The following is a 27696-nucleotide window of genomic DNA, read 5'->3' as shown; positions in this document are numbered from 1 at the left end:
TCATGACCTGAGCTGAAATTGGACGCTTAACCGACTGAGCGACTAGGCGCCCCATCATGTAGTTTTGTTCAAGCAGAGCACATAAGTATATTTCTAATATCACATCAAGAGGAGCACTGATGCCAGTATGAACACTGTTAACGATAATTATGACCATTTGGATGGTCTCCATTATAAAGGCAGTTTTTCTTTTGTAATTAATAAGTAATCTGTGGGGTCATCTGTGTGAACATCTTATTCCCTAGCAACTTCTCACTCACTGATTTTAGCATCCATTTAGGTAGCTTGCAGGAATTAGTTATTACATGGGAGTTGCACAGTGGTGAGTTTTAAAATCCTATCATTCTGTTGTCATATATTATTTAGCTGTCATTCTTTTTTTTAATCATGAAGTTCTTATTTATTTATTTAATGTTTAATTTTGAGAGAGAGAGGGAGAGAGACAAAGAGAGATGGAGCATGATTAGGGAAGAGGCAGAGAGAGAGGGAGACACAGAATCTAAAGCAGGGTCCAGGCTCTGAGCTGTCAGCACACAGAGCTCGACACAGGGCTAGAACTCATGAACCGTGAGATCGTGACCTGAGTTGAAGTCCGGCGCTTAACCGACTGAGCCACCCATGCACCCTTCTTTCTTATTTTTATTTTTTAAGTTTATTTCTTTATTTTGAGAGAGAGAGAGAGAGAGAGAGAGAGCGCGAGAGAGAAAGAGGGAGAAAATTTCATCCAGGCCGAGCCAGATGTGGGTTTTGAACCCACGAACCATGAGATCATGACCTGAGCTGCAGTCATATGCTTAACCGACTAAACCATCCAGGTGCCCCAGCTGGCACTCTTTAGAAAGGAAGAGCTTTCCCTTTTCCACTTATATTCTTGATTCTCTCTCTGTTTTGTTGTTGTTGTTATAAATACTCTAGGTATGTCTCATGAAGTTGGCCAGTATGACTTAAACTACTTTGAGACTTGTTGCCATAGGCACTGTATAAAGTGCTTTTAAATCAAGAGAATTTTTGCTTTTTAGCAGTTTGATCATTTTTATCATGTGTTTTTTCTTAAACTGAGAATTTTTATAGGCTATGATTGCTGTACATTTAAATAAAAAATTATACCACTTCGGATCTTTCTTGATTAATTGTACTGAAACATAAACTTTTCAGAAACTGGGGCAACTGTGTTAAGGAATTCCCATTTACACCAGGCAAGAAAGTAAACAGTAAGTGGAGAGTAGGGTAACAAACACTTATGGTATCAAAAAACAACCGTGAAAAGGATCTGTCTTAATGTGCTAGCCCATTGCAGTTTAACATATTGCTTACAACCTTCACAATAGAATTTGAGTGACTTCAGTTACACATTCCAGGAGACTGGCAGTCTGTTACAATCAGAGTCTGAACTTTAGAGCAGGCTAATTTACAGCGATGGGATGAAGAAAGTTGTGGATTTGTATTACACACTCTCACCTGACACTGTATCTGATCCCTTACCTGCTGATTGACATCTTGAATGAGCTCTTTGAAGCAAGTTCCAGCTTAATTAAAACGTTTGCTTGGTTAGCAGTGATCTGTGAAAGCCTGTGATAAATATTGAATCAGGTTCACCTGCTGGTTGCTGTGAGTGGATAAACAGCTGCTTTGTGCAGTTTAATCATGAAACTGAATTTTTAAAAAAGAATAGTGGAAAAGGTATAGTTATGTCACTTTTACTATCTTACTAGAGTGTGTGCTTATGTGAGATTTTGCACAACAGGCATTCAGTCCCTGTTTAGATGGCTTGAACAGCAGCAATTGGTTGATAAAGATTAACAGTAAACCCTCTTTTTTATTCCTCAGAGATCTTAGTAAAATTCTACATTCATTGGCTTTTTACCACTAGCTTTTTATGTGCACGACATTCTGAAATTAGTGCTGCCGAGGTGAGCACACAACATTCTGAAATTTAAAAAAGAGCAATATTTTGCTTTTTTGCCGAGTTACATTGTAGATGCAAATAATACTGTTAAAGCTTTGTTTTGACATTTAAGTTTATGATTCCAGCTTCTCCACAAATTCATTATGTATTTTGTAACAACTTGAGCTCCTTTAGATTTATATTTTTCATCTGTAAAATGGAGTTAGAAATAAACAGTGAACTAGGTGTTTTAGAATTATGTTAATATCAGGTAATTAACAAATATAAAATATAAGTGAATTTTAAGCAGTAGAGGAACCTTTATAGAATTGTCTTTTTTGGACTGTCAACTTGTTTATTCCTTTACAGAATAAATGAGTCTGGCCAAGTTGGTTGTAAAGAAAATGCTGTTCCATTTGATTTGCATTATAAAATCAACCATAAATTCTTGAATAAAGCCCTCACCCAATAAGTCAGTCTTCTTGAGCACCTGATGAAAGTTATGGACTTAGTTTCTGGAAATGTACACAAAATTGTGTCTGTAGCTTCTGGGTGATCTTAAATCCTTTCTTCTGTAACAGTTCATGGACCCTAAAATAAGAATCTATTTCCTAGTAAATTAGGTTGAAAATTTTTGATCAAGAGATACTAAGATGAAAACTATTCTGCTTTCATAAGCAGCTAAGGAAGAATCAGAATAGACTGTATTTGCCATGTTGGGTTTCTTTTGAAATTCTTTTTAGTGTTTTTCAAGTATATTGTCCACTAGAATCCTTAGCCCCAAAGAGGATCTACCACAGTAGGGATTCCTAATTCTGTACCTAAAGTTTTATAGTTTTACTCCTATCATCAGTTTGCTTGGAATTTTATGGAGAGAATAAAATTTTATTTAAGTTATACTCAGTCTGCTCAGCATTGTTTTTTTTCATGCTTATATTGTTACATGCAACTCTGGTTTTTATTTTTTCAGTATATATAGTATTCCATTAATTGAAAAAAAACTTCACAATTTATTTATCCATCTTTCTGTTGATAAACTTAGCTTATTTTCCTCACTATTAAAACAGTGCTGCAAAGAATATCCCTACTGTATCGGTTTTAAGGTGCAAGTGTCATGCTGGGTCAAAGTGCCTGTATATTTGAGTCACTAGATTGCCAGTTTGCTCGAATATGGATGTGCCACTTTATACTTGGGTCAGCAGTTTGTGAGACTTGTTTCATATCCTTTCTAACACCCTCTCTGATGGATGTGAAATGGGATCGAATTATGATTTTAAGTAGCATTTTCTTAATTAGCAATTAGGTTGAGTATTAGATTACACATTTTATTAGCCTTTCAGCTTTTCTCTTCTGTGATTTTCTTATTCTTGGCCACCTATTGGATTTATCTTTTAAAATTAATTTGTTGGAATTTGTATGTTACAGATACTGGTCCTTGGTTATATGCAGTGCAAGTGTCTTAGTTTGTGCTGCCTTTTTTTTCCATTTTTTTTCTTATAAAGGGGAGTGCTGCTTTAAATAGAAATTTTACATTGTAATGAGATTCTGTTTTCAGTCATTGTGCTTTTTGTATATTGTGTAAGAAATCCTTCCCCACATTGGGATCATAAAAATATATTCCTATACAGGAGCAGAGACCTTATTTCCCATAAAACATAAACTATTTAATCTCTGGCCCTTTACAGAAAACTTTTGTTGATGTGTGCTTTAACAAGTCTCTTAATTGAGAGTTTTGTTTCTTTCCTTATTGAACATAATGTTAATCTTGTTAGAAAATATTTAATTTAAATGTCAGCTAATACTAAGTTAAAATAGTTTTTTTGAAGTAAATTTAATAACTTACTCTGAGGAATATTTTGTAATTACATTAAGAAAATAATGCACTTGGGGTATTAACTTTAAACAATTTTGTAATTTATGAGTCAAACTGGTATTGATAATCTACACACTATGCTTTGTAGAAAATTAAAGAGTAAAATAGTCTTTGTCAGTGAGATGAGGTGACCCTTGTCATTGTCTTCTAGTTGGTTTGATATGTCAGGAATTCTGATGTTTCTTGAATGAATGAATGGATGGATGCATGCTTGGATGAATAAATGAAATAGTACACGTAAAGTGTTTAGCACAGAGGCAGCCTTAATAAATGATAATTATTATTAATAATGAATATATCAGGATATGGTATGTCACTCACAACTAAAAGTGGCCTGAATATTAGTATAACAAGATGATTTTTCTTTTTGGCTTGGAAAATAACAAATTTCCCTGTACTTTTTCTTTTAAAGCTAACCTTTTTGTTTTGAAGTAACTTTCTGATATGTGAAGAACTTCAAATTAGGACATTAATTATGCATCTAACAGACAAATAAGATGCGGTGCATGTACAGTACTTGGCTTAGGGACATTAGAGTACAGCAATTAAAAAATTTTCAGTTACAGTCATGCAAAACACCATGTTCAGTGAATGAGTTATGTAAAGAAATAGAAGACATAGTTTCTTTCCTTAAGGAATTTGCAGTGTGGTTGAAAGACAATACAGGCACATGTGGAAAGTTTCAGTAAAGTATGTTATTATTTCATAGGCTTAGTTTTTTGTTTATTTCCTACAAATAAACTTCTTTTTGGTCTCTTTTTCTACCCTTTTTATATACTTATTTTTTACATTAAGTATACCCTTTTATGTCTGTGTTCAGAATTCAATTCATAGCCTCCTTTTGTTAGGTCCCTTGAATTATGAATTAGCACAATAACTTCTCTGGCAATGCAATAGTTTCTAGTTATTTTATTATTTTCCATTTTTAAATGTATTTAGTCACTATGCTCATTTTTGTTTTTCAACTGTTTAGGCATAGTAATTTGTTGTTGTGTGGAAAAGTTGGAGAAAATTATGAAACCTTAGACCTTATATCTTAATCTGCTTGAACTTTTTTATTCTTAAGAGAGTGAGAGCATTGGAGAGGGGCAGGGGGTAGAAAGAGGGGGGCCAGAGAGAGAGAATCTCAAGCAGGCTCCGCCCTCAGCATGGAGCCTGATGAGCTCGATCTCACGTCCTGAGCTGAAATCAAAGAGTCGGACACTCAGCCGACTGAGTCACCTAGGCACTCCTTAATCTACTTTGAACTTCTAATTATAACTTTGTGAAAGGACTAGTGTCAAGGACTCAGATGTTGGCCTGTCTTTCAAGATCAAACCTTACATTCTTTCTTTATCCTCTCAAAAAATTTAGATATGTTTCTATACAGTAGGACAAGAGAGAGAATATAAATTGCTAGATGTGAAGAGGATTTTCAATTGTCCTTGGTTGCTGACCTTACAAGAAAAGGATTAAAAAATTTTTTTTAATGTTTTGTTTTTTGTTTGTTTTTGTTTTTGTTTTGAGAGCATGAGAGAGTCAGAGCATGAGCTGGGGAGAGGCAGAGAGAAGCAGACACAGAATCCAAAGCAGGTTCCAGGCTCTGAGCTATCAGTATAGAGCCTGACTCAGGGCTCGAACCCGTGATTGCAAGATCATGACCTGAGCCGAAGCTGAACACTTAACCCTACTGAGCCATCCAGGCGCCCCTTTTTTAATTGTTTTTAAATGTTTATTTATTGTTGAGAGAGAGAGAGAGACATAGTGGGAGTGGGACAAGAGCAGAGAGAGGGAAGAGAGAGGGAGACACAGAATCCGAAACAGGCTCCAGGCTCTGAGCTGTCAGCACAGAGCCTGATGTGGTCCAGCCCACGAACCACAAGGTCATGACCTGAGCCAAAGTCAGGTGCTTAACTGGATTAGCCACCAAGGCACCCCAAGGACAGTTTTGACTATTGTAGATTTGAAATGTATTTTTATTTTTTTAAAAGATTTTATCTTTAAGTAATCTCCACGACTCAATGTGGGGCTCTAATTCATACCCCAAGATTAAGAGTCACATACTCTACTGACTGAGCCAGCCAGGCGCCCCTGAAATGGTTTTTTAAAGAGTTGACTCCTGCATATGGAAATAATACAGCTGTCACACCCACATATGTCTCTTGTGTTTCTCTTTATGAATATATGTATTTAAGTATGTATATAGGCTCCATACCCAACATGGGGCTTGAACTCATGTCCCTGAGATCAGGAGTTGTATGCTCCATTACTGAACCAGCCAGGGGCCCCCATAGTTTTTGTTTGTTTTGTGTTTCATTTCTCTAAATGATGATAGAATTTTGGTGTTATTTGGCTTGGGTTTTCTTGCCTTTTATTGAAGTAAAAGGACTGTAGACAGTCTCTAGTTATAGGAAAAGCAGCCATCTCTTAAAGAGGTTGGTTCTGCCACTCAGTGTAGCCATTTTCAGGTCTTAGAGATTACAGGTTTTGGGGATCGTATGTATACGTTTTATCTTTCTTGATATTCAGATATGTTGGATGAAAGTGAACGCTTTTTAGTTTATTCTCTAGTTTCCTAATACAATCAGAAAATTCAAAGGTCAGAAGCAAAAGAAAAATATCCCTATGAAAGATAAACCTGATAGTTTGTTAGCAGGAGAGATACTTAATGAAAGGTACAAAATTATTTAATTTTATTCATTTATTGTTTCAAGATGGCTTGATCAACGTGTTTCAGAAAAAGGCCATTAAGGATTAGCCTGTTAATTGGATTTGAGGATATTATGAATTTCTGACATTGCTATTTTCAATATTCTTTCTATAGTTTTTGTACAGAATTGAAAGTTGGTGATTTTGGTACAAATGATTCTCTTTTGTAGCTAAATAAATGCCTCTTTTCTTTTGCCACATTTGGTTTTTTTCCATCTTAAATAGGATTGTACCAAGTCCTTTGAATGGAAGCTTCAATAGAAGATCACTTCTGGAGAAATAATACCTCTTTAATATTGCAAAGGAAAAAGAATGAACTTTATTTTCCATCTTCTACAATAGTTGCCTAACCATCCACTGAAAAATCATATTCTTAAGGAGAGTCAACCTCAAATTCATAGATGATATAATTACTTCAGACCACAGTAAAATTTAATAAACAAAAACATGTTTAATATAAAATTAGCCCTAGTTTATAATTTTCTCAGTTATGGGTGAAACACAGATTTATGGTACCTAAATAAAACTGCTCTAATGGGGAAAATTTTCTAAAACTAGTTCTTGATCTTTAGCTTTTGTTAGTTATAGCTGCTATCATAACATTTTATGATAGGGAGATCCTTTTTTAGAGTTATTAGTGCCAATTTAAAAAAATAAAAAGTTTTAATACAAAACAGCAAGTTACTGAACTGTATAATAGCATTTATTTTTGTTTGAAAAAATTATGTGGAAGATACATACATATAAGGGTCTGCAAGTTATGTGTTAAATTATTTGGCATAGGAGGTTGACTTATTTTGTTTATTTCAATATTGTTTGGGCTTTTTGGTTAGAAAACTGGAATTAAAAGGAGTAAGTAATAAAGCTTTAAGTGGAATTGATTTTGAAAGTTTCATCAAAAAGGAGGTTTTCTAATAAACTATTTAAATTAAAAAAAGGTTTTCTAAGCTTGAGAAAACACCACTTTATTGGAACCTAGCATTCCAATATTCAATTTGGTATTTAATTTACTGTATCATGTGAAGAGAAATAGTATAATTGAATGAAAAGATTGAAGGTACAGAAAAGTAAAGTACTTCTGCTACCTAAAGTTACCTTAATTCATTTACTAGGTTAATTAATGTGATCATTGCAAAGGCCAAAAAAGAATTGTCAGAAATATCATGATATAATTTGCATTCCATTTTCTATGTGACCATAAATTGTTAGATATTGCAACATGTAACATAAACCACATGTCAGCTGTTTCCTGCCTCACTGTTGACAAGAGCCCCATTCATAACTCTTCTTTTTATCCTTTCAGTGAATAAGTAATTATTCAATATAGAAGGCAGGATATTTGGAACTGGCTATTTAATGTGGCAGCACTCTGTAATGAAATCTGCTGCTACTGGCAACCTGAGAGGGGAATGTAACAATTCCAGCATGGCTGTAACTTTATCTGCTTTGACTGACTGTTTATTTGGCACATCAGTGAACCTTTTATCCCAGTGAGTGACAGCTCCAGAAGGGTCACATTTACATCCATTCTATCATGTATTGTAATATTTAATGGCGGACAAGGTTGAGTGAGATTGGGAGTAATTTGAACTTGCTTTTCCACCGAGTTGAGGCTACAAGACAGCTTGATCCCCAGTATTGTGGTGTAACATGCTATGACTTAGCATTTGTTTATGAAGTCTACTCTTACTGATTATAATTTAAAAAAAATTTCAGTTAAATGGTGTATTTGTTTTACTAAACTAAAACTCTACAGTACACATTTTCTTAAGCTACTGTGCTAGTTAGCTTTTTTCCCCATCAGTGACCACTAACATAAAAGTAATCATCTCGCAGTATTTCTCTTAAATGAAGCTGCATTCTGTCTCATTTATTATAGTTGAGATTGAAAAGGAAGTAGTTATTAAGAACCAATGGTTCTGATAGATAGTATTAAACTTTCAATTTTATTTTTGAGAGTTTGAAAACAGAAGAGAAAAATCAGGTAAATAATGGACTATACTCTTGATGTTCTGTATGGTATACTTAAGGAGAAGTATCTCTGTTTTAATTATGGAACTGAATTATGAGTAAGGTTGTACAGAAAAAGCTATCCTGTATAATTTAATGATGGATTTGCATTCCATGACAGGTAATTTAATTTCAGAAAAACTGTTAATACTTTGTTATTAAATATTAATAATTTATATTCATTTTTATCCCTTTGCTAGAGAATAGTTTTCTTGTTTTTCGTGATATTTTAAATTCAACTTGATATTTCTATTTTTTGTAAGCTATATTTAAAACACTTTTTAAAATATTGGTATGTTATAGGATATTTGAATGGGCTACACTGTAAACAAAATAGCACTGTCTACTCTAAATTGTAATATTGCGAGTTCACTTGAAGTGTAAGCAGAACTGAAAATTGTCCTCCATTTTGTCTTATTTTTTACAATTGGTGAAAGAGGAGAATTAAAATCTATTTAAAACATTTGGAAGTCCAGAGTTGGAGTGGTATGTTAGAAAGCCATATAAGGTGGTGGTGATGGTGGAGGGCACTTGAGGGGAAGAGCACTGGGTGTTGTATGGAAAACAATTTGACAATAAAAAATTAAAAAAAAAAAAGAAAGCCATATAAATATGGAAACATCATTTATAACTTCTAAGAGTGCAAAAGACCGGTTTGAAATGGAGTTTGTGTTTTTTTCCTTAATGGCAGGTTTTAGATGATGTAACATCTTGACATTTCTCTTTATTTGACAGTTGTGATTTATTACTTATAGCTTCTGATTCTGTGAGAGGTTTAGTAATTTTTGTGGTATACCAGACGTGAGTTGTCTTTTCTTTGTTACAGCCCCCTGGTCAGTGCTCCAGATGTTGTTCTACCAAACAAGGAAACAGTCAAGATTCCTCAAATACCACTAAGAAGGATCATGGGGGGAAATCCAAGATACCCAAAATATATTTTGGGACACGCACGCACAAGCAGATTGCTCAGATTACCAGAGAGCTCCGGAGAACAGCATACTCAGGGGTCCCAATGACTATTCTCTCCAGCAGGGATCATACTTGTGTCCATCCTGAAGTAGTGGGTAACTTCAACAGAAATGAAAAGTGCATGGAATTGTTGGATGGAAAAAATGTGAGTAAAGTTATTTTGTTTTAGAGAAAAAAATAAGGCTGAAAAAATTTACTCAGTTTTTTTATGTGTTCATTTTATGTTTTAAATGTGTATTTCCAGTGATAATCAAATAATCTATGAACAACAAATTAATTGTTAGTATTGATAAATTTCTTATGGCAAAATAGTTCTTAAAAATCATAGATTTTAGTCCTAAAGCTTGGGGATATTTAATTCCTTGATTTCCTTTTTAGTCAGATGTCTTCTTCTTTGAAACCCTGCCACCAAAAATAGTCAAACCTGGATGATGTCATTGGAGGAGATAAAAGTATTTAAGTGATTAGGTTAATTAGATCTAGTTAATATATTTTATGTACAGTATTTTAAAACTTCAAAAAGATAGTTTATTTAGGCTTTCCCTTTGAATAACTTTTTTAAATGTTTTTTAATTGAATGAGAAATACAATGATTATCTTGTAATTCTGATTAGTACAAACTTATCTTTTAAAAAAGTCATTAAATTATTAACTTTAAAGATATGTCATTAATGGTTTTGAAGTTTTCCAGGGAAATCTTGAATAATATGAATTTGGGCAAGGTGGAAATTGAGAAATCTTTCTCAGTAAAAACATACGAATTTTTAAATAGTTTTTTGGCCATATTAGTTTGGTAGTCTCTGTACAGTTTAATAACTTGAAACTGAAATTACAAGTCTGGAATGTACTCAGGAATTATTGATAAACCATAAATTGATAGTCTATGAGATGGCTGTTGATAATTTAATATATTTTGAAAGTTTGTCTATCTTTTGCTAATACTTTGTCAGAGTTGGTCCTACACAAAAAGCTATGAGCCATAGGTAGCCCTTGAGTTTCATTTAATTGATAGATCATTTTCTACCATGTAATTTGAGCACATTGTTTTATATTATGCATTTCTTTCCCAATGCTTATAAGTAATTGAAGGTACCTGCTTTTGGTTATTTGTCTTAACCTTATTCTGCCTCAGAATGCTTAGCTCAGAGGCATACATGAACATTCTTTTTTTTGTTCTCAAGTCTTGAAGGTAACTTGGTATTGTAATGATGTCCAATTACAAAGTCACTATAGGTGTCTATGTTTACTGTGGTTGAATCACTAAAGTGAAATGATTAATAGATAACTGACAGTTTGAGTGAAAAAGAGTTTAAAGTGTGATAACACTTCAATTGACAGACTCCCCTCAGGGTTGTGTTACACTACTAAAATGGATGAGCCGCGCTGGTTTTGCTATCAGCCTGCACAGGAGTGTCGTTCTAAGTGCCCTTAAAGTGTAAACTTTCTGATTTTTTGGCTTGATCCAAAGGCACATGTGTTTTTGTTCACTGTTTCTTTTGCAGAAGTGCTCCTGTACTGGAAAAGCAATGCACTTATCTACTAAGAGTTAATTTTTGTTTCAGTTAAGAAAAAATTGTTAAATTTTTAAATTTAGCCCCGGAAATAATACTAAAAAATGTTTTCAATATGGAAAATATGTTTTCTTGTGAAGATGAGATTTAATAGTTAATAATCACACACTCTGAAGGCATCTTGGTGATCATTTGGTACAAATATAAGCTTTTAGCATAGTACAGAAGATACTTGGATTAAGAAATGCCGAATGTCATATTATTAAACTCAATCTGTATCAAAGTCAGTATGAAAGATACTTGGCATGTCTCTCTCTGTCTCTGGATCCCACAATCAGGATTTTAGGGGAACCTTAGAAATGGCAGTCTGTGGGTCTGAGGAATCTTTAAAAGGCTTCTGGTTCATTTACTCTTTTGATGTCTCATTACATGAGAAAAATGGGCCCTGAGGTTTGCCCAATGTCTGACAGCAAGTTAGTGAGAAAGACAACTTTTCTAAACCCTAGCCATTGTTGTTTTGATTATACTAGAAACAAAACAAAAAGTGGTATGAGGAAGTTGACACATCATGAGGACTAAAAAGAGTAGTAGAGATGGAACAGAGGAAGTGAATTATAGAGAATGAACTAAATAAAGAAGGTTAGGTGAAGCCTTTTCTCTCTATTTTTATTTTTAGTACTTTAGAGGTTCTTTATACGTGATATAAAGCTGTGGAACTAGTAGTCCCTTGGCTGATCAGGCCTTGCACTTGGATTTGTTGACATTTTATAGGTTATGAACCTTCTTATGCTCTACTCCATTTCTAGTAATTTCTAGGTATTTTTGTGAATGTAATGAGTATGTATGTTTTGAAAATGTAGATTTGGCTTTTGGATAGTTTGTAGATAAAAATACACTATATAAATAATTGTTTTTCACTTGTTATGAACAGCAAACTGAGAAAAATAAATATTGGATTTCACAATCATTTAATGTTTTTATTGGTACATAGAATTAATGAAAATAAAAATGGCCCATTCTTCTACCATGTAGTCCCAAATGACAGTTGAAAAAGAGAAATAATATATTTGTGGTTAGAAGACTCAAAATTATAGAAAGTCATAACATAAAAAGAGAAAATTTCTTTTTTACTCTTCCCATTTTCTTAACCCCTCAAGGAAGTTTCTGTAAAGTTTTTTGAATATTCTTCCAAAATACTTAAGTATGCATTTGTTTTATATGTATATATTCTTTTAAAATCTCAAACACATTGGCACATGGACAAATTTAACACATTTCTAAAGGGCTATATCTTTGGCTTGACTTTACTGTAAGTTATTTAACATGTCCCCTTTTGATAAGCATTTCGACTATTTCCTTTTTTTTTTTTTGGCTATTAAACATTGCATTATATACATATTCACATTAATGATGAAATTGTAAGTTTTTGTAGTTATTGACAATTTGTGTGCTTTAAATAGAAGTTTATACTTCTAATTACATATATGTCTTCTAATTTTATATGTCTTTTAATAAGATATGACACTGTTGCTAGAACTTATTTTCTCATTTTTTGATTAGCATATATTAATAAAATATTTTACTTCTAATAATAGAATAGCAAAGGACATTAGCAGATATTACATGAAAGAAGAAATAAAAGTTACTGTTGAAACTTATTAGCATGTTTATATAGTACAATAGCAGTGTTAAATCTTGCTAGAAAGTATAAAAAACACAAAGCAAGAAGATTCTACTTTTTACCATTAAAATAGGTAAAGATAGAAAAGGTAATATTAGTGTTGATAAAGTTATGGAAAAAGGTAATGTAAAATGGTATATGCTTTTTGGACGGTAATTTGGTGGCATAGTTTTTACGAAACTTAAAAATACTTCATACTGTTTGGTCTCAGAATGTCATGTCTAAAATTGTATACTAAGAAAATATTGAGAGATGTGCATAAAATTAAAATGCTCTTTGAAGCATTATTCATACTGTAAAAATGGGTAGCAATCTAAATGCCCAACAATAATGAAACTGGTTTATAAGTATTCATTCAATGTACGTATGTGGGCAACAATGAAAAACTACTTAGTGATGTGAGAAGATATTTCTGGTAGGATTTTTAATCAGATGGAGAGGAAAAAAACTGACTCTGGTTTTATAAAAAATGTTTACTGCAGCTAAATTGTTAATTCTTGATGTCTGGGGAGAATTTGCTTTGTTCTCATTGTTTTAATATTAGGTCACATTGTGGAGATGTGTTCATATATACATATGTATAGAAGAATTATGAAATGAAATACATCAAATGTTACTAGTCCATTCTTTGTGTGATAGAATAATGGATAATTTAGTGAGTTTTTTGGTACGCTTTTATATTTTCCAAATATTTTGTAGTGGAACACTTTATTTTTTTTCCCCTAAGACATCCTTCCTTCCCTCTCTCTTTTCTTCTTACTTGTATATATTTGATTAAGTAATACTCTCTCATGGCTCAATTGAAAACGTACAAAAGTATCTACAGAGAAAAATCTCTGTCACTCCTGTCTCCCAAGTCACTTAGCTGTCGTCTTTGAAAGCAGCCAGTGATACCATTGTTCTTATATGTCTATCCCTCAAGAAATATTTTTGCCTAGTATCACTTTATTTATTTTTTAATGTTTATTTTTGAGAGAGAGAGAGAAACAGACAGACTGTGAGTGGGGGAGGGGCAGAGAGAGAGGGAGACACAGAATTCGAGGCAGCTCCAGGCTCTGAGCTGTCAGCACAGAGCCTGACGCAGGGCTTCACCTCACGAACTGTGAGACCATGACCTGAGCTGAAGTCAGATGCTTAACTGACTGAGCCACCCAGGTGCCCCTAATATCACTTTAAGCAGAACAATAGTATAACAAACATAATTAAAATTTTTTTCTTTTCTCAGGTTAATTCGGAGTATCTAGAGCTATACTGATCTGGAGCTCTGTTTTAGTCAACCAATACAGTTTTTTTTTTAAACTTATTCTATTTTTTAAAAATGTTTGTTTATTTTGAGATACAGAGTGCAAATGAGGGAGGGGCAGAGACAGAAGGAGAGAGAAAATCCCAAGCTAATAGCACAAACTATGAGATCATGACCTGAGCTGAAATCAAGACTGAGTCACAGTGCCCCAACTAATACAGTTTCTTTGAAATGGTTGTGGTTATGGGTATGGTATCATTTCTCCTGTATGAGGCTTTAATGCTGTTCTGAAAATTCCGAGATAAACTTGTTTTATTCCTTTGTTCCAATGTGGATTCACACTTCAGTTATGTCTATTTGTTTCTAGGGCAAATCGTGCTATTTTTATCATGGTGTACATAAAATTCGTGATCAGCACACATTACAGACTCTGGAGGGGATGTGCAAAGCCTGGGATATAGAAGAACTTGTCAGCTTGGGAAAAAAACTAAAGGCCTGTCCGTATTACACAGCACGGGAGCTAACAGAGGGTGCCCACATAATATTTTGTCCCTACAACTATCTTCTAGATGCACAAATCAGAGAAAGTGTGAGTAGCTACGTGAAAATTCAAACTTTCCTCCCACTTCCTGGGATGTAATGATCAATGTGAAAGCTTTTAGATGTTTCACTTTTTATTTTTTGCTTTATATTTATAATATATGAACAGATTAGAGTACTGAAAACATTCTGAGGTGTATTAAAAATGGAAATTTAGAGCTTGTCATTTTAATGTCCAAAGTAGTAAATATTTTTAAAGACCTAGTACTGAAACAGGATTATAGCGTGGGTTTTCATATTAACATTTTGAGCTTGATGGTTCTTTGTTGTGGTGGTTTGTCTTGCGCACTGTAGGATGCTCAGCAGCCTCTCTGGTTTTATCCCCTAGACACCGGTAGCACCCTTAGAGCTGTCACCATCAAAAATGTCCAGACATTGCCAAATAATCGGGGGGGAGGGGCACACAGCAGAGTTATCCCCATTTGAGACCCATTGATAACCATCACTCTTTCTGTTTCTGAATAATGAATTATTTTAAAACATTCATCTGAAGACTCTATAGTTTGAAGAATTTATGTGGGGAGAATATGTATAATATGCAAATTATGCTTTTTTGAGCTTTTGAGAAATGAAGTTTGGATATAGCGTTTGTGTTTATTCGCATGGTTCTTAGAAACGTCCAGTTGTCACCGCATAAGACAAAAAGTGAATAACTTAGTATATTCAATTGTTATTCCTCTCTTTAGATCTGACTACACAACTCTTATTAGCTTTCTATTTAAGCTTAAGATTAATAGGCATTATGTTTACTGTCTCTACTATCCTATCTCTTATTTGTTGCCTCTTAGCTAGGCCCTTTCCTCTGAGCCACTGTACATATCAATGCCAGGTCAGTCTTCCTAATATTACTTTTCTTATGTCTTTCTTTGCCTTGAAAATCTATTGCACTCTTGGCTCATGGGATAAAGTCCTTATTTTTTTTAACTTTTTAACGTTTTAATTTATTATTTAGAGACCGAGAGAGAGCATGAGCATGGGAAGGCAGAGAGAGAGACACACACACAGAATCTGAAGGAGGCTCCAAGCTCTGAGCTGCCCCACAGAGCCCAATGTGGGGCTCAAACTCACAAACCGTGAGATCATGACCTCAGCTGAAGTCACACACTAAACCAACTGAGCCACCCAGGTGCCCCAAAGTCCATATTTCTTAAGTGGACTATCAAGATGTTCAATAGTCTGGCTTGAATCTGCCTTTTTAGACATCTTTGCTACAAACTCCTAACTTGGACCCTTCAAAAATGACCTCAGTAGTCCCCTGAGGATACCTTATTCTTTCCTTTATCTCTGCTTTTGATGATGCTGACGTTGAAATGCTCTACTCCCTTTGTACCAATCCAAATTCTACTCCTTTTTAAAACCCCAATCAATATATTTCCTATTCTTCCATGGTTCTCTTTCAGTCATCGTCAACCCTCTGTATATTTTTTCTTCAGAATAATTCACTGGCAATTGCTTTGTACAGTTCTTTGTATTAGCCACTTTCAATCGCAAGTGATACAAATCGAGCTTCAACAGAGGTTAAGAAAAAATACTTGGCCGACTTTATTGTGATGGCTTTATTCTTTCCAGTGGGAATAAAGATAACCACAAGCAGGCACCTAATCTGGAAAAAAAGAACATGATCTCCTATTCATCACCTCAGATTCCTCTGATTGACCTGCCTTGAATCCCATCTCCATTCTTTCTTTTTTAAGTTTTAAATGTTTATTTATTTTTGAAGGAGAGAGAGACAGAGTATAAGTGAGGTAAGGGCAGAGAGAGAGGGAGACACAGAATCTGAAGCAGACTCCAGGCTCTGAGCTGTCAGCACAGAGCCCAACACGGGGCTCGAACTCACAAACCATGAGATCATGACCTGAGCTAAAGTCAGATGCTTAACTGACTGAGCCACCCAGGTGCCCCCCCTGCCCTATCTCCATTCTTAAACATGTGACCACAGAGGGATGGAATACTTTATTTAATTGATAAGCCTGAGTTCTATGTTGTGAGAGTGGTGATGTCTCTTGATTAACAGATTAACAGTTCTATCAGCTTCACATGGGAATTGGGGAAGAGCAATTCTCAAAGTGAAGGGTTGTAAGAAAGACTAAAATGAAATAGATATATGTTGTATTGTATTAGCATTTTGAGTGTCTTTTGAATCTTGTATTTTAGTTTTAAAGTTTTTTTTTTTTTTTACTCTGCTTTTAAGATTATGTTGGAGATTCCTTCATAGATGTTTTTACCCCTTTGTGGGGCCAGCTGTACTTTATTCCAGGCTCATATAACACATATTTTTGTTCATAGGTTTGCAGAGTATTTTGAGAGTGAAAAACGGGAAACTAGTGTTGAGCTGATACTTGTTACCTTTAGTGTTTTAAATGTTTTAAGACGTAGAATCAGTTGCTTATATAATTACCTTTGCAGTATTGGTCTGTAGTGTGAAGTTTTAAATGAAATCCTTGCCCACTGCTGTTAAATCCATTTTCCTGAATGTTTTACAGAAAAATTCTTTTGTCTTACAGATGGATATCAATCTGAAAGAACAGATTGTCATTTTAGATGAAGCTCATAACATTGAGGACTGTGCTCGGGAGTCAGCAAGTTACAGTGTAACAGAAGTTCAGCTTTGGTTTGCTCGAGATGAACTAGATAGTATGGTCAACAATAATATAAGGAAGAAAGACCATGAACCCCTAAGAGCTGTGTGCTATAGCCTAATTAAGTAAGAGCATTTGACTGTCATTTATATTGCCATTAAAAACATGCTGTATTATGCCATAGAATTTTATAATTACTACGTTTGACCAGGATACTTGGGAAATGGTTTGTTCTTTGCCAGTTAAACGTTTAGAAATACGCCAGTCCAAACTTTTGTTCAAAATAATATGATAAAACACAATTGATTTTTAAATTGATCATTGTGAGTCTTATTTCCAATTTAATGGAATAATTTAACAGCCTCATATATGATATATAAAGGACATTGAGCTAAAAATAAATTAAACATGGTTTTAATTAACATATTTTAAATTTTTAATTTTTTTAATGAGTATTTTTGAGACAGAGAGGGACAGAGTAGGGAAGGGACATAGAGAGGGAAATATAGAATCCAAAGCAGGTTCCAGGCTCTAAGCTGTCAGCACAGAGCCCAACGTGGGGCTTGAACTCAGGGACTGTGAGATCATGACCTGAGCTGAAGTTGGATGCTTAACCGACTGAGCCACCCAGGTGCCCAACATATTTAAAATTTTTTAGATTTATTTTATTTTATTTTAATTTTTAATATTTTAAATTTAATTTATTTTTAATAAAATTTAATTTATATAATTATTATTTTAATTTAATTTAATTTAAAAAATAATTTTTATTTAATTTATTGCTTTATCTTCCCATTTGAGAAGGATCCTGATTTGATGAGTTTCAATTAACCAAGATTTCAATACTCTAAAATAATTTAATAATAATTTTATTAAAATTTACATTAGGTAAATTCCTTTTTATTAGACATTAGGGTGTTGATCTAGAATCTCTTTTTCTTAGGCCTTGATAGTACATCCCATTCCATTTCCTTTCTTTCTTTCTTTTTTTAAAAATAAGTTTATTTATTTATTTGGAGAAAGAGCACACAGGTGAGCCAGGGAGGGGCAGAGAGGGGAGAGAGAAAATTCCGAGCAGACTCTGTAATTGCTTGGAACCCTGCTTGGGGATCGATGCCATAAACCATGAGATCATGACCTGAGCTGAAATCAGGAGTTGAATGCTTACTTTACTGAGCCACCCAGGCTCCCCCTGCAGCATTTTTCTTTTCCCTCACAGTATAGTTCAAAATATTTTGAATGTTGGGGTGCCTCCTTTCTCTCTCTCAAAATAAACAGACTTTAAAGAAAATGTTTAAAAATTTTTCAAATGTTGTATAGTCTCATATTTGAACATAAAAGGCATACAAATTTATGTTGTAGAAACTCCTTCCTATCCCATTCTCTATCTGCTTAGTTCCTCTCCTCCTCAAGTTTATCTGTCATTCGGTGCCTATTTATTAGCAATTCAGTGCAAATATGAGCTAATATACTTTCCCCTTTCCCTCCTTTTTACCCAAAGGATGGCATACTATACTTCCATTTTTTTGGTCTTCTCCATTGTAAGCATAAGAATAGGTCTTCTTTTTAAGTCTTTTTATTGAGGTATGGTTGACATAAACAAAGCTGTAAGTATTTAATGTATACAACTTGATGAGCTTGCAGATAAGTATTCATCCATTAAACTATTACCACAATCTTTGCCATAAACGTATCACCTGTGAAAGTTTTCTTTTGCCCTTTTTTTTTTTATAAATAGGAACCCTTAACATGTGATCTACCCTCTTAGCAAGTATTTAAGTATACAGTACAATAATGTTACTATTGGCACTGTACTTTATACTTCTGTCTTATATCTTGCCTTTTTTTGCTTAACAATATATTTTGAAGATCTTTCCATATTGCCTAAAATTCCATTGCATGGATGTTCAATAATTTATTTAACTAACCTCTACTTAATAGGTACTGAAGTTTATAATCCTATGCTATTACATTACTTATTTGAACATATTTCATACATTTGGCAATATACAAGAAAATTCTTAGAGGTGGGACTATTGGGTCAGAGTACAGATCTACTTGTAATTTTGGTAGATATTTCTAAAATTTATATAATAGGGGAATGGGTGGAAGACTAATTTATCCTCCTATGAGCAATGTAAGAGAATGAAAGTTTTTTTCTAGGCCGATGGATGAAAAGTAGTATCCCAATGTAATCTTTACTTACATTTCTCTTAACATGACTGAAATTACGCGTTATTTTAAATGTTTGTTTATTTTGAGAGAGAAAAAAAATGTGAGCAGGGGAAGGGCAAAGAAAGGAGACAGAGAATCCTGAGCAGGCTCTGTGCAGTCAGCACAGAGTTGGATTTAGGGCTTGATCTCATGAACCATGAGATCATGATCTGAGCTAAAATCAAGAGTCAGATGCTTAACTGAGCCACCAGGGTGCCCCGAGCTTAAGCATTTTAAAAGGCCATTTATTTATTTAAAAAATTCTTTTAATGTTTATTTCTGAAAGAGAGAGAGAGAGACAGAGTATGAGCAGAGGAGGGGCAGAGAGAAGGAAACACAGAATCTGAAGCAGGCTTCAGGTTCTGAGCTTTCAGCACAGAGCCCAATGCAGGACTTGAACTTGTAAACTGTGAGATCATGACCTGAGCCGAAGTCGGACACTTAACCCACTGAGCCACCCAGGCGCCCCTTAATAGGCCACTTATATTTCCTTTCCTGTCAGCTTTCTGTTCACCTCTGTGTCCTCTTTTTGTTCTTGTTATAGTTTTTTTCCTTACAGATTTGTAGAAGCTGTTTGCAAATTAACCCTTTGCCTATGATAAGAGTTGCACTATTTCCCCCCCTATTTTGTCATGTGCTTGTGTCTTTACTTGTGGTATTTTTGCCATGTAGCAGTTTATCATTTTTATTTCACAGCATAATTTGTTGAAAGAATTGTCTATAGTTGCTAATTCTATTTTCTCACTTCCTCGTCTTTCCTCATTGACTCTGTTGTGTTGCTGTCTGCAGAATTCTACTCAAACTCTTCTTATCAAGGTCACTGATGATCCACATGTTGCCAAATCCAAAGATTATTATTCTGTTATCTTACTCTTAGTAGTGTTCTTTGGGTATAATTGACTACCACCTCTATGAAAATGTGTTAGAGGTGAAGTTGTGAGGTGAGAGGAGACATACAAGAGTATGTTTTCCTAGCTAGCCTCTATGAGGTCCTGGGACCTCATTTCTTCTCTGTTTCTGCACTTTGCCTGAATTACATAGCCAAGTACCGCAGTAGTCCTAGTAAGGCCTGAATCTGTATCTAGCCTGATCTTTTTTTTTTTTAGTGTTTTATTTATTTTTGAGAGAGAGAGAGAGAGAGACAGCATGAGCAGGGGAGGGCCAAAGAGAGAGGGAGTCACAGGATCTGAAGCAGGCTCCAGGCTCCGAGCTGTCAGCACAGAGCCCAATGCGGGGCTCAAACCCATGAACTGTGAGACCATGACCTGAGCTAAAGCCAGACCCTCAACTGACTGAGCCGCTCAGGCACCCCTAGCCTGATCAGTAATAAACCTATGTTCTAGTCTGTCTCTGGAGTGCTATTTTCATATATCCAACTGTCCTTTACATATCTGTTTGAATATAACACTTCAGCTTACAAAACAAAATTCCTTCTTTTCCCATTCTATTCTCCCAAATGCTTGCTGTCTTCCTTACCTAAGCAAACATTACCAACCAGTTCCTCAAATCAGAAATCTGTTTACCTTGATACTGCCTGACTTCATCCAATTCATCAGTAAGTTTAATCAATGCCACCCTTACAATATATCCCAAACCCTTCAGTCTCCCATCATCCCAGAATCATCTCTCAACTAGAATTCTGTAATAGCCTCCAACAGGTCTCTGTTTTCATTCTTGCCTTTCTCCTCTAATCCATTTTGGCTTAGAAACTGGAATCTTCTTCTGAACACTTAAAATAGGTTGTCTCTCTCTTGTTTAAAATCCTTCATTTAAAACCTTCCCATTGCACTTTGAATAGAATCCAGATTCCTTACCCAGGATCAGCATGATCTGAATCCTGTTTATCACTCTAACATTTGATCATAATGTTATTCTTTTTTGCCCATTGTGTTACAACTTTATATTGGCTTTTTGTCAGGTTTTTAAATAAGTAAAATTTGTTAACCACTTCAGGATCTTTGCACTAGTTATTGTATCAGTTTAGAATACTTTTTTCCCCGGATCCTTTCATGATTAGGTACTTTTTACATTCACTCGTTAGACTAAATGTCACTTCAGAGAGAACTTCTTTGACATTCAAATTAAAATAGCAATTAGATTACATTCTCTTATATCACTACATTATCCTATATCATTACATTGTCCTATATTTTCATTATATCACTTTTCACTACCTGATATTTTCTTTTTTCATGTATGTGTTTCTAAGTTTATTTTTCCCTTTGGTAGAATGTAATTTCTATGAGAATGAGGATCTTGACTATTTTATTTACTGCTGTATTTCAGTACCCAGTACAGTGTGTGGCTGTGTAATAATATAGACATTTAAGCACTGACTGAGTATAAAAATGTGTGTATATTTCTACAAATGAATATATTTTCTAGTAACTCTCTTTTGGTGTTAGATTTCTTTATTAGATTGTTTTGTATTTCATTTATATGCATTTGGGATAAGCTCATAAGACCTGGCTCTCATTTGGAGAGATAATCAGGTAAAGCAGTGTGAATTCATAAAACACAATTGGGAACACGTGCATGTTTCTCTTTTCTGAATAAAAGCTTACTTTTTAGCTATATAAATGTTTATTTTGCAATAGGAGACATGCATGCATTTTAAACGATGTCTTAATCCTCATTTGTGTTCTAAGAGCTTCAAGGAATATGATCAATGTATCACTGTTCTCTTTGTTTTATTGAAATACTTATGTAAGGATAATACCGATTGATGGAATTGTTGTTTTATTTTAGTTGGTTAGAAGCAAACTCTGAACATCTTGTGGAAAGGGATTATGAATCATCCTGTAAAATATGGAGTGGAAGTGAAATGCTCTTAAATTTACACAAAATGGGTATCACCGCTGCTACTTTTCCCATTTTGCAGGTAAGCCTTTTTTATACATGTGACATTTATTTAGTGATTGGTTTAATAGTGAATAAATTAATCCAGACTAAAATAAGTCGCAATGTAATTGTTTTAAAATTTTATTTATTTGAGTTTGATAATTTTTAACTGATGGCATAAATTATGGGTAAAAAAGTAGTATTATTTAGTTTGAAAGAAATAAGGCTTAAAGGAATGAATTGCTTTGTTCCAGTCTAAAACAAGTCAATATGTTTAAGTTGTAGAATTATTTTGTCAGTAAGAAAAGTTAAAAATATAGAAAATGAAAAGATAAATTTATTTTTTATTCTCCTTAACTTTTTTCTGGACAGAGGCTTCATAACTTCTATTCTGAAAGAGATTTTTTTTTTCTCTCACATAAGAATGTTTTTATCCTTTTTTGTTCTTATTTATTTAAATTAACAGATTTTGCTTTTAAGAGTGGTTGTTTTAGGTTTACAAAACAATTGAGCACAAAGGACAGAATTCTAATATCACCCTAACCCTAGCCCCCCACCTCGCCACATACTTTACAGTTTCTCCTATAATTAACAGCTTGCAGTAGTATAGTGCATTTGTTACAACTGAACCAGTATTGTTACATTGTTGTTAACTAAGGCCATAGTTTACATTGGGGGTCACTCTGTATTGCAGAGTTCTGAGTTTTGATAAAAAACAAAGTCATGTATCTGCTATTACAGTATCATACAGAATGTTTTCACTGCCTTAAAAATATTCTGTGCTGTGTACTTCTTAATTCATCCCTTCACCACACATCATTTGCCCTGCTGAACCTCTAGTAACCACTGATTTTATTTCAATTGACTCTATAGTTTTGCCTTTTCCAGAATGTCATTTAGCTGGAATCATACTTAGGTTCCTTCATGTCTTTTTGTGGCTTGATGTCTGTTTCTTTTTATTGCTAAACAATATTCATTGCATGTATGCACATCATTTGGTCCCATTCACCTACTGTGGGATATATTGGTGACTACCAAGTTTGGGCAATTCTGAATAAAGCTTTTATAAACACTTGTGTGCATATTCTTAAAATGTTTTAATGTTTGTTTATTTTTGAGAGACAGAGAGAGACAAATCATGAGCAGAGAAGGGGCAGAGAGAGAGAGAGAGAGAGAGGAGAGAGAGAGAGATTCTGGAGCAGGCTCCCAGCTCCAAGCTGTCAGCATAGAGCCCAGACATGGGGCTCGAACTCACAGACTGAGATCATAACTTGAGCTGACGTTGGACGCTTAACTGACTGAGCCACCCAGGCGCCCATATGTGCATACTTTTGTATGGATGTGCTTTCTTCTCATTTGTATAAATAGTAAATACTTAGCACAATTGCTGAATTATATAAGACTATTTTTAGCTGTGTAAGAAACTGCCATCTTCCAAAGTAGCTGTGCTATTTTATATTTGTACCATCAGTGAATGAGGGTTCTTGTTATTCTGCATCCTTGCCTATATTTGATATTGTCAGTGTTTTGACTATTAGTGATTCTAATGGATATGTCGTTTATTATTGTTTTAGTGTACAATTTCCTAATGACATTTGATGTGGAACATCTTTTCACATGCTTGTTTGTCATCTATATATCTTTTTGTGTGCGTGTGTATAATTCCTTTTTTTTCTTTTATACTTTATTGTCAAGATGGATTCCATGTAACGCCCAGTGCTCATCTCCACAAGTGCCCTCCTCCATGCCCATCAGCCCCCTTCTCTTCTCCCCCTCCCCCATCAGCCCTCAGTTTGTTCTCAGTATTCAGGAGTCTCTCATGGTTTACCTCTTTCCCTCTCCCCAACTATTTTTCTTCCCTTCCCCTCCCCCATGGTCATCTGCTAAGTTTCTCCTATTCCATTTATGAGTGAAAACATATGGTATCTGTCCTTCTCTCCTGACTTATTTCACTTAACATGACACCCTTGAGTTACGTCAGTTGCTCTGAATGGCCAGATTTCATTCTTTCTCATTGCCACGTAGTATTTCATTGTATATTTCGTCTTGATCAATTCATTGGTTGATGGACATTTAGACTCTTTCCATAATTTCGCTATTGTTGAGTGCTGCTATGAACATTGGGGTACATGTGCTCCTATGCATCAACACTTCTGTATCCCCTGGGTAAATCCCTAGCAGTGCTATTGCTGGGTCATAGGGGAGTTCTACTGATAGTTTTTTGAGGAACCTCCATACTGTTTTCCAGAGCGGCTGCACCAGTTTACATTCCCACCAACAGTGTAGGAGGGGGTCCGTCTCCACACCCTCGCCAGCATCTATAGTCTCTTGATTTTTTCATTTTAGCTACTCTGACTGGCGTGAGGTGGTATCTCAGTATGGTTTTGATTTGTATTTCCCTGATGATGAGTGACACTAACTTTGTTTCATGTGCCTGTAGGCCATCTGGATGTCCTCTTTGGAGAAGTGTCTCTTCATGTCTTCTGCCCATTTCTTCACTGGATTATTCATGTTTTGGGTGTGGAGTTTAGTGAGTTCCTTGTAGATTTTGGATCCTAGCCAAAATCCTGATATGTCATTTGCAACTATCTTTTCCTATTCCATTTGTTGCCTATTAGTTTGCTGGATTTCCTTTGCAGTGCAGAAGCTTTTTATCTTGATGAGGTCCCAGTAATTCATTTTTGCTCTTGATTCTCTTGCTTTTGGGAATGTATCAAGTAGGAAATTGCTGCGGTTGAGGTCAAGAAGGCTGTTTCCTGCTTTCTTCTTTAAGGTTTTGATGGTTTCCTGTCTCACATTGATGTCCTTCATCCATTTTGAGTTTATTTTTGTGTGTGGTGTAAAGAAAGTGGTCTAGTTTCATTCTTTTGCATGTTGCTGTCCAGTTCTCCCAGCATTATCTGTTAAAGAGGCAGTCTTTTTTCCATTGGATACTCTTTCCTGCTTTGTCAAAGATTAATTGGCAATACATTTGTGGGTCCAATTCTGGGTTCTCCATTCTATTCCATTGGTCTGTGTGTCTGTTTTTGTGCCAATACCTACTGTCTTGATGATTACAGCTCTGTAGTAGAGGCTAAAGTCTTGAAAAAACACACATGCACTACCAAAATTCAAATGGGAAGAGATAGAAAATCTGATCAGACCCATAACTAGTGTAAAGACTTAAGTGTATTATGAGTACTTTACTATATTAATAAAATTTTTTTCACAAAAGTTTTAATTACTGTGCAGTATTTTTGTGAGTACACATATTTTACATTACTTGATTAGTCTGTCATTTGAAATATAAGTTGTTGCCAGTTTTCCAAGGATAAGAAACAATTCTGATATCAACATGCTTGAAAATGTATCTTTGTATATATTGCTATCTTTTTTAATATATTCAAAATAATAATTTTTTGTTGCTTATTGCATTGTATGTATATTCTTGTGTCTGAACTTTTATTTGAGTTCATTCAAATTTATTAGTGTTTTTTTATGAATTGTTTTTGAGTCTAGTTTTAACAGTCTTTCCATATCTTGTGCTACATTTTCTAAAAGTGTTATTATTTTTTTAAATAAAGGTTTTAAATCAGTCTAGGATTCATTCTTATTCTATTGTGAGGTTAGGAATCCATTTTATTTCCTCTATGGATACTTTTCTCAGCATCATTTTCTAAATAATCCATCCATTTTCCTTTAATTTATAATGACACTTCTGCCATATATCTATTCATGAATTAATTTCTGGGCTTTGTTCTATGATTCTGTTTATTTAAACTGTCAGATTTGCTGATTACTCTAGCATTAGAAAAACCTTGATATCTGGTGGGGTATATCTCCTCATTGTTCTTTTCCTTTGGGATGATCATGACTGAAATTTATTATTAGCTAGTAAATTTCTATGAAAAATCTGTTGGAGTTTTGATTGGAATTACATTGAATTTATGGATTAATTTAGAAAGAATCGATGCATTTACAATACAGAGTTTTTCTATTGACAAACAAGATATATAAAGTTCTTCACTTATGTCTTTATGTCTTTTATGTCAGTATTTTATTATGTCTTTTATATCAAAATTTTATGATTTTATTTTTTAAAAGTTTTTGATGTTTTTGGGTAGATTTATTCCTATGTAAGTTAAAGTTTCTGTTTCTTTTTCACGTAGTATATTTAAAAATTGCATTTTCTGATTACTAATTGGTGTATAAAAATGGTAGTTATTTTTATTTATTTATCTTGTAAGCAACTACATTGCTAAACTATCTTTTAGGTTTGTCTGTGGATTCCTAAATTTTCTATGTAATTTTACAGTCTATGAGTAATGACTATTTTCAACTCCATCACATTTTATTTCTTTGCTGGCTTCAACTTTCAGTGCATTGCTTATCACAGGCGGTTAGACATTTTGGTCTTACTGTTTGTTATCTAAAAGAGGCTATATTACTAGTGTTACATCATTCAGTAACATTTAGTCTGCTGTATTGTTTTAAAATTATTTTATTTTTTATTAATAGCTAGACAGATATCATTCACATGCCATAAAATTTACCATTTTTAAAGTATGCAATCCAGTGGCTTTTGGTATAGACACAGAGTTATGCAACTATCAGTGCTATCTAATTTCAGAACAGTTTCAGCACCTCATAAGGACCGAGTACCCATTAGCAGGCATTCCCTATTTCCTTCTCCCCCAGCTCCTCGAAACCACTAATTTACATTCTGTTTCTATAGACCTGCCTATTTTAGACATTTCACGTAAATGGAATCATGATATCGTGCTTTTGTGACTGGTTTCCTTCATTTTGTATGTTTTCAAGGCTCACCTGTGTATGTCATAGCATTCATGAGTACTTCATTCCTTTTTTTATTACCAAATAATATTCCATTATATAAATCTGCATTTTGTTTATTTATCATCACCTGACACATTTGGGTTGTTTCTATTTTTGTCTATTATAAATAGTGCTATAACCATTTCATGTCCAAATTTTTGTGTGTACATATATTTTTAATTCTCTTGGGTATATACTTAGGGGAGTCGCCAGGCCATATGGTAACTCTATGTTTAACTCTTAGAAGAACTGCCAGTCCGTTTTACAAAGGGGCTGCACCATTTTACAATCCCATCAACAATGTACAAGGATTCTAGTTTCTTTCACATTCTCACTAATACTTGTTACCTCTTTTTTATTATCATTTTCTAGGGGAAATGAAGTGGTACTTCAGTGTGGTTTGATTTTCATTTCCCTCCTGATTCCTAATGTTGAGCATTTATTCAAGTGCTTATTGTCCATTTATGTATCTCCGTTAGAGAAATCTAATTTAAATTTATTGTCTACTTTGAAATTGGGCTGTCTTTTATTACTGACTAAGAGTTCTTTATATGTTCTGGATATTAACACTGTATTAGATACATGATTTATAATTTTTTCCCCATTCCATAAGTGCTAGAGGATTTTTATAATTATATTTTTATTAGGTTAAGGAAATTTTCTCTAATCCTAGTTAGCTAAGAAACTCATCATTATGATTATTAAATTTTTAGAAGTTAATTTTTACAAAAGTAACATGTATATAATTTAAAGAGTCAATACCATCAAGAAAAGCGTTCATCTGCCC

The 27696-nt window shown here is 34.2% G+C and overlaps 1 protein-coding gene across 1 annotated transcript in view; it reads left to right on the top strand.

Annotated features, from left to right (window-relative positions):
• BRIP1 (BRCA1 interacting protein C-terminal helicase 1) overlaps positions 1-27696 on the top strand; it is a 177006-nt gene that overhangs the window by 41079 nt on the left and 108231 nt on the right. Inside the window, exons 6-9 of the mRNA XM_029927829.1 lie at positions 9283-9570; positions 14228-14449; positions 16965-17164; positions 22002-22134. Of these exons, the coding sequence (XP_029783689.1) occupies positions 9283-9570; positions 14228-14449; positions 16965-17164; positions 22002-22134 (843 nt within the window). The remainder of the gene's footprint in view (positions 1-9282; positions 9571-14227; positions 14450-16964; positions 17165-22001; positions 22135-27696) is intronic.

Source organism: Suricata suricatta, chromosome 17 (assembly GCF_006229205.1).
Source record: "Suricata suricatta isolate VVHF042 chromosome 17, meerkat_22Aug2017_6uvM2_HiC, whole genome shotgun sequence".
Lineage (NCBI taxonomy): Eukaryota > Metazoa > Chordata > Mammalia > Carnivora > Herpestidae > Suricata > Suricata suricatta.
This window is presented reverse-complemented; position numbering and strand designations above follow the sequence as displayed.